This window comes from Pempheris klunzingeri, chromosome 1, assembly GCF_042242105.1.
Source record: "Pempheris klunzingeri isolate RE-2024b chromosome 1, fPemKlu1.hap1, whole genome shotgun sequence".
Taxonomy (NCBI): Eukaryota; Metazoa; Chordata; class Actinopteri; order Acropomatiformes; family Pempheridae; genus Pempheris; species Pempheris klunzingeri.
Window position 1 is genome coordinate 14,509,008 of NC_092012.1, and position 13,308 is coordinate 14,522,315.

General features: G+C 41.5%; 2 protein-coding genes across 3 annotated transcripts in view; both read right to left on the minus strand.

Moving 5' to 3' along the window:
• tmem41b (transmembrane protein 41B) overlaps positions 1-13,308 on the minus strand; it is a 47,193-nt gene that overhangs the window by 8,032 nt on the left and 25,853 nt on the right. The gene's annotated exons all lie outside the window — the stretch shown is intronic.
• Positions 1-13,308, minus strand: part of dennd5a (DENN/MADD domain containing 5A) — a 34,730-nt gene that overhangs the window by 6,306 nt on the left and 15,116 nt on the right. Inside the window, exons 5-15 of one of the 2 annotated variants that reach the window (XM_070849154.1) lie at positions 9,881-10,068; positions 8,714-9,025; positions 7,233-7,448; positions 6,911-7,145; positions 6,394-6,483; positions 5,354-5,504; positions 5,109-5,202; positions 4,056-4,187; positions 2,974-3,126; positions 2,770-2,857; positions 2,587-2,674 (exon numbers count right to left, since the gene is read on the minus strand). In XM_070849154.1, the coding sequence (XP_070705255.1) occupies positions 2,587-2,674; positions 2,770-2,857; positions 2,974-3,126; positions 4,056-4,187; positions 5,109-5,202; positions 5,354-5,504; positions 6,394-6,483; positions 6,911-7,145; positions 7,233-7,448; positions 8,714-9,025; positions 9,881-10,068 (1,747 nt within the window). The remainder of the gene's footprint in view (positions 1-2,586; positions 2,675-2,769; positions 2,858-2,973; positions 3,127-4,055; positions 4,188-5,108; positions 5,203-5,353; positions 5,505-6,393; positions 6,484-6,910; positions 7,146-7,232; positions 7,449-8,713; positions 9,026-9,880; positions 10,069-13,308) is intronic. The other variant, XM_070849238.1, reaches the window with a different exon arrangement.

Genomic DNA, 13,308 nt, shown 5'->3' on the forward strand with positions numbered 1-13,308 from the left:
GATCGAGGAGTTAGAGGAGCAAAGACCGGGATCCCTGTTTCCCCCCTGTTTTCATCAAGTGAGAGCTAAAGGAGTCTTCTGAGACAGTGTAGGAATGGGCCAAAATCAAACTCGCGCTTTGATTATCGTTACTTCACTCGGATGTTTGAGCTTCGCTGTTGCAGAATGATGTGTGTTCAGAGTTCAGAAGGCTGCTTTCAGATTCATCTGCTGAAGTTTCTCCAGAAATCCTGAAATCACAACTAGTTTGGAAGCTAAACCTGGTCCGGTGTAAGTGTGATGTGATGTCTTGGTGCACAAGCACTGAGGACAGATTTTTTACTGAAGTAGGAGACATCTTGTATCCAACATCAACCTGTTCCACCACAATACCTTTAATAATGCATACAAATAATAATTGTTTTTTTTTTATTATTAATCTATTATGATTAAGTCTATAAAATGCTATAAAATAGTGAAAAGTGCCTGTCACAAGTTTTCAGAACCCAAAGTAACATCATAAAACATACAATTTTCAATAATATTAAATATTAACACAGAGAAAAGCAGCAAAGCGTCACATTTGAAAAGCGGCATTAAATGGATATTTCATATTTTAGAATGGTACTAGATTTTTTGATTGATAACAAATGATCAACTGATTAACTCAGAAATGATGGCAATTATTTTCTTCCTATCTATCAGAATATTGTTTTGGCACAGAAAAATATTATTCAAAAACTCTGGCTCTGGCTTTTTTAAACCCTTAATGATCCTTCGTGATTGTGGCATTCAGCACAGGTCACAAAACAGCTCAGTCTGCCTCTGCACTGGCATTTTTAACCACAGCCGTGGTCCCATGTCATCGCTCCGAGCTACTATCATGCCTCTGATGTCCAGACACATTCCCTTCCACTCCACCTGTGCCATCGGCTGGTCTGCTAAGAGCTCCTCGTGTCTCCTCCTCCTCCTCCTTCCATACCCCTCCCTGTCTCCACGGCAACAGAGGAAAACTACTATCTACTGAATGCACTATTATTGTTGTGTCTAACCTGCAGTTGTAACATGGGTATGAAGTATTGTCATCAACTCTTAAAATTATTGGCTGCCTGTTAAAACAATGTGATCAATTATTAAAAATCTGAGTGTGTTTATGATGGCGTGTGGAGGAGGGTCTATCCATCAGCGGGGCAGAGATGAGTGTCTGTGCCCTGAGTTGACCCTTCCTCTCCTCTAAGTCAGCCTGGCGGGGGGTCTGGTAATTAGGTTGGAAGTAACGTGCTGTTACACAGACTCACTCGCAGCCTGCTTCTCACAACACAAGCCCTGACTCCTAAACTCTGTCTGGGTACAGTTGTTCCCAGTTCAGGTCTGGCTGGGTACTGTTGCTGCATGTCACCTCCTCTCTCTTTCCCCACATTTCCACGCACACGTCTCATGACCTATTATCTTATAAAGGCTGAAAGTGCACACAAATACGACTGGACTGGAAATAAACTGGAGGAGAGCTCTTTCTGTAACAGCGTCACTACTATGGAATGCATATCTTCTTTTCAGTTGCTCTAGAAAACTCACTTTTACTGTAAGATATTCTTATAATTGTATTGTAATCTGGCAAACATGTGTGTATGCGAAGTTAATGATGTAAGAATGTCTGTGTATATTTATACTGTGTGTTTATTTGGCATTTTATTTTGTCCTTTGGGTCTTATTGCTTTTTGCTCTCCCCTATAAGCCCTTTGTAATTGCTGATTTTGATAAGTACTATACAAATAAATGCTCTCATTAACACAAAAACACAAATCTCATCTGAGAAAAATAAGTAGAACCACTTTTGTTTTTAGAATAACTAATGTAAGAGCCATACTGAGGAAAAGCAACGTGTGAGTTAACATTTTAAAAGTCTGTACAATCATTTAAAATAACTATGTGTCTCTGGAGTACTAGCAGTCTTAGATATTTTGCACTCATATTAATGTTGTGGTGGTTTGAGTGCTTCTGCTACTGCTTCAGTTGATGAAAGACAGAATGAAACAAGAAAACTTCATGCACTGTAAAGAATCAACTATATCTAATAACCAAGTGTGAAACTTATGAAGACACCCTTATTAACGGGGGACATGGGATCTCAAAAATGATTCAGTCACTGAATCAAAACAGACAAACATGAACATATTTTTTTATATCTCCTCCTGTCTGCTGTTACATTGTAAATTTCCCCATTGTGAGACTAATAAAGGAATGTCTTATCTTATGTCATCTTACACCATAACCCCATACAACCTATTTGTTGTTGATTGTTGTTGAATTGACTCATACAGGGGCACTAAGAATGTGGCCCAAGACATTTTTTTTCAGTTTTTGAATACACTATTTAATTGGTGTTGCCTAAATGATCATTCCTCATTCAGACAACTGATTATGACTGCAATATGGAAATCTCCATGTAGGTATTGTTTGACAGTTCACCACAAGGGGGCAGTCTTAGTCCAACTTTTTTTCCTACATTTGTGAACCAGCTTTGGGTGCATTGGATGAAATTGTGCTAGACTTCATCCTTCGTTCCTTCATTGAGCTCACATCTAAATAACCTCCAGTCCCCCTCACCTCATGTCCTGGATCAGGGAGACTTTAAGAGGGGCCATGGCTGATCCACCGCCGTCAGATTTACGTCTCTCAGTGTCGTGAATGAAACCTGGTGTAGTTTTAAAAAAAAGATGTTAGTGTAGTCCCTGATGACGGAGAAGTATAATTGCTAATTCCTTAATGTGAACTGGTTTCAGTATTTACCTGGAGGTCCCAAACTGCCTGGAGTTGCATTTTTCTTCTCTTTGCTCTCCTGATAGTGCAGCAGGTGGGACCACAGTGCAGATTTACCCTGAAAAAGAAAGCATTCACTTGTGCTGTTATTTTCTCTGAGAGCGTTGTATGTCCGCCAGCTGTACGAGTTCAATCCTGTTAAATGGTGACTGTGTTGATTTGTTTTTTGCTGACCTGTTTAACCTGCAGCCCGTGGCTCCAGATCCTCTCCAGCAGGTCACAGAGGCTCGCGATCAGAGTGTTTTCCTCCACACCGGTGATGCTGACCTCTCCATGACCCAACTCCACGGCCTCCCGACCCATCTTCTCCACCAGCATCCGCTTCGTCTGCACAGACAGAAACAGATTAACACACAGACACTGTTGTTACTGCACGTTCTGGTGACAAAGCAGTCAAACTCATAATTTCAGACTAGCCATGTCCTGATATTAATGTTTGTACAGCAGAAGAAATAACTTACAAAACAGAAGAATAATGTTGGTAAGGGCTTTAAGTGGTTTGCAGTGTTTTATTTCAGGCAATTTCATTTCATTGAATCATACTCTGTGATCACATTATGTTCTTTTATTGTTATTAAATACCAAAAGGATTCAAATTTAAGTCTCAACCAGGAAACAGTTTATCAAATGAATGAATTTCTAATGAAATCTTTCTCTGCCAAGGCAGCGGTAACTTTCATGCAAGGTCTGACATAATGAAACGTGTATTTTTGACATGAAAAGCATAAAATTCAAAAAGATTAAAGAGGTACTCCACTGCTAGAAAGATGGTATGTTCACAAAACTGGGCTGTTTGTGTAATAGAAATGTTTTTTTAAATTGGTGCTACATGACCAGAGAAAACAAAAGGCAGAAAATCTACAACAACCAGAATGCACTGCGCCTCTGTCCTCACCGGCTGGCGGTGCTCGACTTTCGACTTCTTCCTCCATACTGTATTCTGACTCATATAAGTGGCGCCACATGTCTGACTCCAGCATTAAACTGTTAAAATTGTTTTCTAACAGCAGGCAGACAAAATAAATCTGTAGTTTGAACAACAGCCCAAGAGGTAAATGAAAGTTAAACTTGGTTCATTTGAATATAGAGTACTACCCACACTGTTCTGATACACAGCTGGCTGAAAATAAGCAGCTTCCCCTTAAATGAAAACTAAATGTGGACATTACACCAAAGGATTGAGATTCTCTGTCAACTTTATTGGTGTTTTTTTAAAATAGGTTTGTATAACAATTAGAGCACAGTCATACACAAACCTTGTTCCTGCACTCCTTCAGCAACCCTTCAACAAATTTCCAGTTAGTCTGAGCGATGACAGAGGGCGACAGGTTGGACAGTTTGGGCTGCCTGATGGTCGTGCCCAGGTTCCTGGCTTCCTGGATGTATTTCTAATAAAAAGACAGAAAATTCACGCAGCAATTAGCGAATCACAAAAGAACAAAAAAATCAACCAGTTCACTGGCAGGCTCACATCACTGGTGAAGGTCACTACAGAGGAACATGGAAAACTATGGGAGATCAGTCAGGTTATTCTACAGTAATTTAGGTTTTCTTGACAATGGGTCGCTGTGCTTTTTATATTTCTGTCCTACATATGACGAGACGTTGTTCACAACATTAAGTGACATCATATTAAACAGCTGTACGATTAACTGTGGTTATTATTCAGATAGTCAAATATTAAATGGGGAAAAATACAGGCTAACTGAAAAAGAAGATTACTCAGGTCTAAAACAAAACAAGTTTATCATTTGTATATGTAAAAACAATGTATATATCATATTGTACTTTTGTGAACTTGTTGGCATTTTCATTTCCGCCCACTGTATCCCCACACATGACATGCCCTAGAAAGTGACATGGATTATCAGATAAAGCTGATCTGGTGGTGGTGAAGGAAGCAGAGGGAGGAAAAGACCACATGGGTGGACTAGTCATGTGGTCCCAGTGTTAATGCTCAAGGCCTCACAAACTAGCAACACATACCACGTCCACAGTCACCGACTTTAGACAGGGCTTGTAGGACTGCGAGAGCCAGTAGTAGTCAAGAAACAGCAGGAGCTGCAGCTCCGGAAACAAACACTCTACATGCTGAGAGTGTGTGAGCGTGAGTGCAGGAGAGGCAGAGAAAGACAAGAAGAGACGTCACCAGAAGTGTGAGATGGGAGAGCAGACAAGGTGGTAAGAGCGAAGTCAAAACAAAGCAAACAGAGAACAAGTCATGCAAAATGAACAGAGACGACAAAGCTCAGGCAGTCAATCTGTGTGAATATGAGCTGAGAGAAGAAAACACTGCGGCGACCACGCACCTCTCTCTGGTCATTGTCTAAATAAAGGTGCTCAGCGTGCTGCTTCTGACGATCCCGCCTCCTCCACTGGGCAGGAGCGCTCCTCTTGGCCCATCTGTAACACAAAGCAACACACAGTTGATCAACTTTGCACAGCAATATAGTAGAAGAGCCGACAAGCTCGGATCGGATACAGACAGCGAAGGTTTAATTCAAATAAATACAAATTACAGTGCAGGGTTTTGATAATAATGTGAGATATTCACTTGTTGCTGGTGGGCCCAGTGGAGAGCACGTCAGACTGCAGGCGGGGGAAGAAGCCCTGCTCGTAGCGTCCCTGACCGATCTTCATGTCCAGCAGGTGTGGGTGCAGGGCAGTGTGGTCGATCTTTGTGACCCTCATTTCAATGGCTTTCTCTGCAAGGGGAGGTGTGGTAGGGGTGCAGAAGATGGTTTCATCTTGAGTAATCAAGTACCAACAATTAAAGTTTGTGAGATCATCTAGTCATGAATTCTGCATGATGTCTAAGCTTCTTCTCCAACAATTAGTCATTTGGGATTGGTGAGGGAGGATTTTTAATGATGATTATCAGGGAGCCAAATGTCCAAAACATTCCTTAGTCAGAGACCATGTTTTTTTTTTTTTTCCTTTTTTCATCTTCTCATCAATCATCAGACTAAGAGTTTCACACTTCACACTTTTGGTAAATGACTGACAGCAGAAGAAAGAGAATGAAATAGCAAAAGAAATTTCCTCCCAAACACCCACGAAGCAAAAGAAATGGCAGAATAGAGGCTCCGAATAAATGTTCTTTTTCTTTAAAGGGACCAAATCAGAGTCATCCATGAACACAACCCACACGAGTTGTGTTAACAAAAGAAACCATGAGTTTAGAAAAATGAACAGAATGTCTATCATAAGAGCAGGATGAAACACGGCGCATTAAAATGATGAAAACAATTTGATTCCCTGAAAAGAATTTATTATTACCCATTCACCTCCATGCTGCAAGTTATCAGCTCACCAGCATAAAGATTAGCGAAAGTGTTTTTAATCATTAAGAACACGGTGTCCACCAAGCTTTGTGATAACTGACATGCATGCAATGCATAAAGGCTCTCACAGAGGACCCTTACATTTATCATGAAGTAATTAAACCGCATTAAGCAGCTGCAAACTAGAAGGTTTTCTGTATAAGTCACGGTGAATAGATATCCTCTGTGAGTGTACCTAACGTAATGCATTGCACACACGTTCAGAGAGGTGCCACCCAAGGTTGTGTGAGGTAGCAAGAGCAAATATTACGGAGGTGAGTCTCGTTGTTCTCGAGCCCAATGGCATGAGGTCCAGGAGCGACAAAATCAGCTTTTTTATAGCGCTTTTTTAGCAAGTTGTCTGCAAATAAGACAGAAATTACCAGTCAGTTAACTAAAGAGAGCAAATCTCCAAGTATTTCAGCAGGTCACACGTTCTGCCTGACCTGTTGGACTTCAAATTACAGCAGTTTAAGGCCTTTATTCACATTCACAAAACCTTAAATTGCAAATGTTTTGGCTTTTCACAGGATCACAATTTAACACTACAGTAGTCCATGTTTTACTGTCTCAAGTTAAGATACTACGATAAAGCTAATCATTTTGAAACTAAAACCTGTGGCAAGCCAATGACAGTTTTCCTCCAGATAGGAGGTTTATATCCCAAGATAGAGACAGGTCTACAGAGTTTTTTTTAGACCTAATTAGATTGCTCTCAAAGCCTTTTTTTTTTTTTTTTTTTTTTTTTTAGCTTTCATGGCTTTTCAGGGCTTATCTTTCTTCCTTACCTGCTTCTTCAATGTTTGTGCATTTCTGGTACATCGAAGTGCGCAGTGTCGGTGTGCGCACGTTCAGCATGCGAATCTTATCCACGCGGGCGTCAAACACCCTCAGCGTGTGATCCTTCTCCTCATCATCATGACAGAGGATTTTACTATCAATGAAGGAGGCAAACATCTGTGTCTCCAAGAACCGTGACAGGAAGGGCAGGTATGGCTCTGGCTGGTCAGACAGGAAGGAGGCCTGCACACACACAAATTTTAAATGTCATATGCTATGGAAAACACCCTTCACTATTATGTTATTTACAAACTATCTTTAGCACTTTACCTTGTCAAAGTTCTGCATCTGGTCTCGATTGGTGAACCAGGACTCTTTGTCCTGGCTCGGCTGGATGACAAACACCTCATAGTCTGCGAACATCTGGGTGAACCGGTTGGCGAAGACCTCGCGCACCTGAATGTTCACCTGATGCATCTTCAGCTCCTCCTCATCACACTGAAAGCGTGTGTCCTTATTGCTGCTGGCATCTTCTCTCACCTCCAGCTGATCACACACATACATACAGGAGAAATATCAAAATAAAGAAGAGAGAGACAAAAAGGGAAAAGTGTTTGAGAAAAAAAGCCAGATAAAGAAAAGAAGGAGAACAGTGTATATTTTTCATGCTATCTTATCTGACTGTTATCACAGGCCGCTGATCAAGCGGGCGGGTTGTGGGAAAGGAAGTCAAGGACATTGGTTTTTATTTATGACCCAAAGCAAACTGAGTTTGTTTTTTTTTAGCATGTCAGTGGGTCAGCTGGACAGATGCCAGCAGTAGGGGTGTAAAATAACACACAGCAGGCATACCACTGTATGAACATGTGACTGTGCGGCAGTGAGTTTAGATAAGAATAATCAAAAATGAGGTCTGCCCTCCTTGCTGGAAAACTATACACAGACGATAAGCTAATCTGTTCATGGAAAGCTAATGCTGGCCACTAGTGCATAAGCTGATTAGGCTGCACAAGCAAAGACTTTCTCTAATTAGTAGCTAATTAATCCATCTAGTCTTTAGAATGAGTACTTCTCCATACTATCTACTACTGTTTGCAGTAGTTTGTAAGACACTCAAACCAAATGGCAACAAGGCCGTCGAGATGCCAGCTGCTTCTGTTGATATCAGTGCCTATAAAGGCTTTCTGTCGTCTAGGCTGCGAGACAACGACCAGCAGCGTTTCAAAGGCAACTGGAGGTGATGTTTTGAACTGATGCAGCAAAACATCATCAAGACTCCACACAGCTGTGGGTGGCACTTTATTAGCTTATTTATTAAATGTTCTACTAACATGATGCTCGAACAACACGACACAACAACACGACACATCTTTTTTCATTTTAAAAAACGCATCATTTTGTTTATGGTTCCTGACTGTGTTAATGACGGTAATAACACAACAATAAACCTTTGTATTCTTCCAGCTCAGGTAGTAATACCTATTATCGCTTGCTATCGTTTTCCTACCTTTGATTTTATAAGCTGGCAAAATATAGTTGTACACAAAAACTACATTTGTAAGGCTGATTTTACACTGAATGTGTTAATTATTAAGTATTATTTGAGACTGAGTTCCAGGTACAAACAGATCTAATTACATTTATTTTACAGTGACCTCACTGTATCATCAAATATTTCTAATTGGTTGTGCATCACAAATTTAAATTCTACAGTCATTTAAAATTGCTCATACTGACTTGCCACCTGCCTGATTGTCATATTGCATTTTTTGAATCTCCAGTCACCATTTCATTTTCACACCATTTCTCACCTTCTCCAGGCTGACACCTGTCCTCTTGACCAGAGCCTGCAGCCTGGCGATAGTTTCATTCTCCCTCAGCAGGTAGGAGTTGAGGGGTGAGGCCAGGTTGCCGTTACGCTTGTCAGAGACCATATCAACAGATCGGAAACCCCGATACTTGGCCTGGCTGTCGCTGGAGTGAATGTTTCCCTCTGGAGACACGCCAAAGGACATGAGCACCTCTGAGATCTCCTGAATGAACTCTAGTTTGTTGGGAAACTGGGGCAACTCCTCTGGCAGTTCGATGAAGTGGTTGTCAATGTCCACAAAACACAGGTTAGCCTAGAGGAAGGCGGCGAACAGGATGGTTAAGTATGAAAGTGTAACGCACAAAAACAGGTGTAACACAAACATTAGCAGTGCTTTTTAGTCCTACAAGCCTAACTGCGCTAATGTTAACAAGTGTAATGACTCCTAATGATGCTATTACAAAGCTAACAAAGCCTTTTTTCATATCCCTTTACGTCTGACAGATCAACCGATTTACTTCACATGAATGACAGCTCATTACGCCTTTTACACGTCTGTTTGTGTGTGAAATTGGAAGCAAAAAGGCCTAACTAATGACTGAAGAATCAATCAGCACATCATGCTGAGAGCAGTAGCTGACCTTGAAATACCCCAGTACATTGGAGGGCACTGTGCAGATTAAATACAAAAAGCCTAGGTTCAAAATATCCAGAGTAACTAGATACTTTAAAGAAGCTTAAAAATGCAGCCACAAGAGGGCTGAGAAGAAGAGAAACTGTCCTCTGTGGCTTGTGTCAGCAGTATAACAAAGGCCTTACCTAGGCACAATGACAATAAGAAAACTGCTTGTTAGAGAGAGAGCAAACATGTTTAAGTGCCCAAAGAAAACTAAAATAAAGGAAGGATTCATCACTAAAATCAAGACAATCTTCTCCCGTTGTATTTTTGCACAGACAGAATTAACTAGCTACTAAATCACATTAACAGACAAAAGAAACGAAGGCTGATTTGCTATCCGCATTTTAAAAGTGGGACTAATAAACACCTGTCAGTGTGCTGATAATCCGACAACAGTGACCCAATAGTTATTTGCTTTGGGAGGGATAAAATATTCTAATAAATCAAAAGAAGAACTCAGTACAGGACGACACTGTGCTGTGTTTGTACCTCCTGTGGCAGCTCTAGCTTGGTGCGGTCATCCTGTCCATTGGAGTGGAGGCCCATGAGATACGGCACAGGAGCGTCCAGGAAGTGGAGGAGGGAGGCAGGCAGAATAGGAACGTACACATGCTGCCACTGGAAGGGGAACATTAAGGCTGTGATGCTCTCTGCCACTGTCATCAGTCTCTGGTAATCTGTTTCACACACACACACACAAAGTGCACAGCGGTGAAGGAAAGATTGTGCAAAAGATATGTGCCAGCAGTATATACAGTTCAGATTTAAGGGTTAATTTCCTTACTTGCTTAACAGTCTTGCTGATTGTAATGACTCTTTTTTCTGATTGGTGGTTTTCACTGCATGAAAAACACCACATGCAAATGCCTATTTAATGCGATAAGTGATAAATTCAACATTTACTGGACAAGAGTGGAGGATTTCCAGTATTTTCAGCAAACTTAAAAAAGGTAAAGCCTCATTGAAACTCAGAGGGCAGAAATCGACATCTTGAAACTATTCTAAACTTTCAAAGTGCATTTTTGAGACAAATTCCTGACTTTAAAATAAAGGGGAAATGGGTTGCACAACTCTCTTGTCATATTTTATTCCCTAAAACATTGTGGGCTTCACTGCCATCACCTGATAAATGTTGTTTATTCCTCCAAAACAGCACATGACAGAGGAGTTGTGCAACGTGTCGGTTATCTAAGCAAGGCTACATTGTTTATGCCACAGCTCATCTGCTGTTGCTGCCGGAGTTCAACTTTACCCAAAAGAGATGAAGGGAACTAACTGGGCTCGACAAAAGGAAAGACCCAGCCCTAGTACGCCGCTAACTCATTCGTCTGGTTATTTTTGTCATTCTGTTCTGGACATGTAGGAGTGGACTTGGACCAGTGACCAACCTTTCAGGAATTAGCCTTGACAAAATGCCCAAATTTAGGGAGTGGATCCTCCGAAGTCCGTATTTGTGAACCAAACACATCCTGACATGCTGATACAGTCTGTCCTAACATAAAGGCTCTAGTAAATGTGTAAAGAAATGTGACAAAACTGGTGCTGATGAATTTTTTAGAGCAGTAATTTACTTGTAATTGAGTATTCTGATATTATTGTATTGCTGTTTTCACCACAAGTGGAGGATCTGAATTCATGATCCACCACTGGAAAAGTCACAATGTGTAAACTGTAATCTTGCCCCTGTTTACCACTGGTATTTACACTTTGAAGGCCATTTTAAGAACACCGCGCTAGTGACAAAATTGTTGAAATTCTTGACTGCCTGAACAGTTTTGGTCTCTGTGAAGGAGGAGGTCCTCTGAAGGACCTTTATGGCCTGAGCTATGACACAGATACAGCCAGCTGGCCCTCTGGTTAATGTTAAATTCCTCTGTCATGACTCCACATAGCAACACTACTTCATGTTCAGGGTTTCACACTTAAGTCTACTGATGTACATGCAAATATGCATCCGGTCCTCTTCATCTGCATTCCTACTCTATCCCGTTGACACCTACTGTACATTCAGCAGCAGCTCTGCCTCTCCTGTTATGGTGCCAAAATAAATACCATTCCTTCATTTGGTCATGTGCTGGTCCATGAGAAGAGACTCTCACCCCAGCCCGGGCCTCCTCCTCCACCTCCTCCTCTTCACCCCCTCGCCCCCCCTTCTCATCAGGCTTTCTCTCCCAGGATGAGGACAAGAATACTAACATCACCGTCCTGCTCTTAAACTAGGCCGCCATAACAAGAAACTACTTTAACTCAAGAGTCAAGCACTGTTGAGCATGTACACAGATGCAACATTTTGCATATTTGTCCGCATCTGGTAGCAGTTTGCACTTGAAGTGATGCTTGAGCTATCCAGTTTACATACTGAGTGCAAACGCATGCAGTACAGCAGGATATAAATACACTGAACACACAGAAGTGAAACTGCTACCGAGCTTACATCTCAGCACCATACTGATCAAACAACTTGTTTGACAAAATGTCCTCAGTGTTCCTTCAAACAGCCTCGATTTGCAGCTTTGCAATTGCAGTCAAAGTTGGCACAATATGATTACGCTACTTCCTAATATACAAAAATATGCAGTAATATGATAGAAGTGAAAAATCTATTGAGTTAAAAAGGTACAGTACAGTCTGTGCATGGCCAAAAGACAACTAGATCCGGCCAGAGCCAGACCCACTGTGCAAACAGTCCAGCTTCACATTTGTGCTTTTAAACTTAATTCCAGATGAAGCGTCTCTGTGGCTAAAATGTGCGTTGTGTAACTGCATCATCGTCAGCTAAGTCCCTGATCTCCTTCTCCCCTCGTCTATCCTGTCACTCCCAACTGCACAAATCACATCAAGGCAGAAAATGCCCCTGAAATAACAGGAACAAACAAAGGCTTAATTGTAGGATGTCGCAATGGCTGACACATGATTGACGCGTGTTTGTGGGGGACGGGGGAAGCAGCAGACAGCATTTGAACAGCTTTTCTTTTATGGTTTTCCGGAAATAATATGGCCAGTCTTTTTGATTTCTTTTAGCCAGAGCAATAAATTCCAGTGCTATTTTTAGCACATAGCACGTACAGTTGTCTCCTTATTTGTGGAGCATCCCTCTCCTCAGTGTGTGCGTTTGAGTGTGTGGCGTCTTTTCCTAACAATCCCTCATTTCTTCTCAGTGGAAGATTGCCAGGGCTTAACTCTACACAGCACAACACCCTTCACACGTTCTGCAGTGATCTGCCTCATGGGGAGAAAAAAAAAAGGAGGCATGATGTCACTTCCAGCCAATAATAATCATCCTGCATCACTGCCATCCTCCCTGTCTCTGGGTTACCTAGCAACACCACAGCTTTCCCCCTCAGGAGCCCCCCTCCGCCGCCCCCCCAGCCCCTAGTGTTTTGTAAACCATTTGCCTTCGCTTGCCAATGTAATGGATCCAATCACCACACCAGACCCAGCATCCTCAAATGATTTCCTCCTCACACACACACACACAAACTTTCAAATGGCTGACAAGGACATGAATGCCACCTTTTCTATACTATTCTGCTTACTAAATGATCGTATGGATCTTTACTGAGCAGTTTCTACTAATGAATAAATAGGTAGATAGAGATAGATAGGGCTCTCTGTACCTTGACATTGCTAATGGAGTTTTTTTTTTTTTTTTTTTTTTTTTTTTAGATCAAAGCAATGATGAAGCAATTAATGAAATTAAGTCGTGGACTCTCACTGCGTGTTTTCTTTAAAAGATTAATCACAAAAAAGACAAATCTCAGCCACCAGAAGAGGCCTGTTTAGCCTTGCAGCTCAACTGTGCAAACCAGACAAACCTACACTGCAAATCACACACATTTGACAGTAGGATCTGCCTGTGATGGGTGAGGGGGGCCATCCTTCACACAGGCTGGTACTCAAACTGCATCACTTAAATG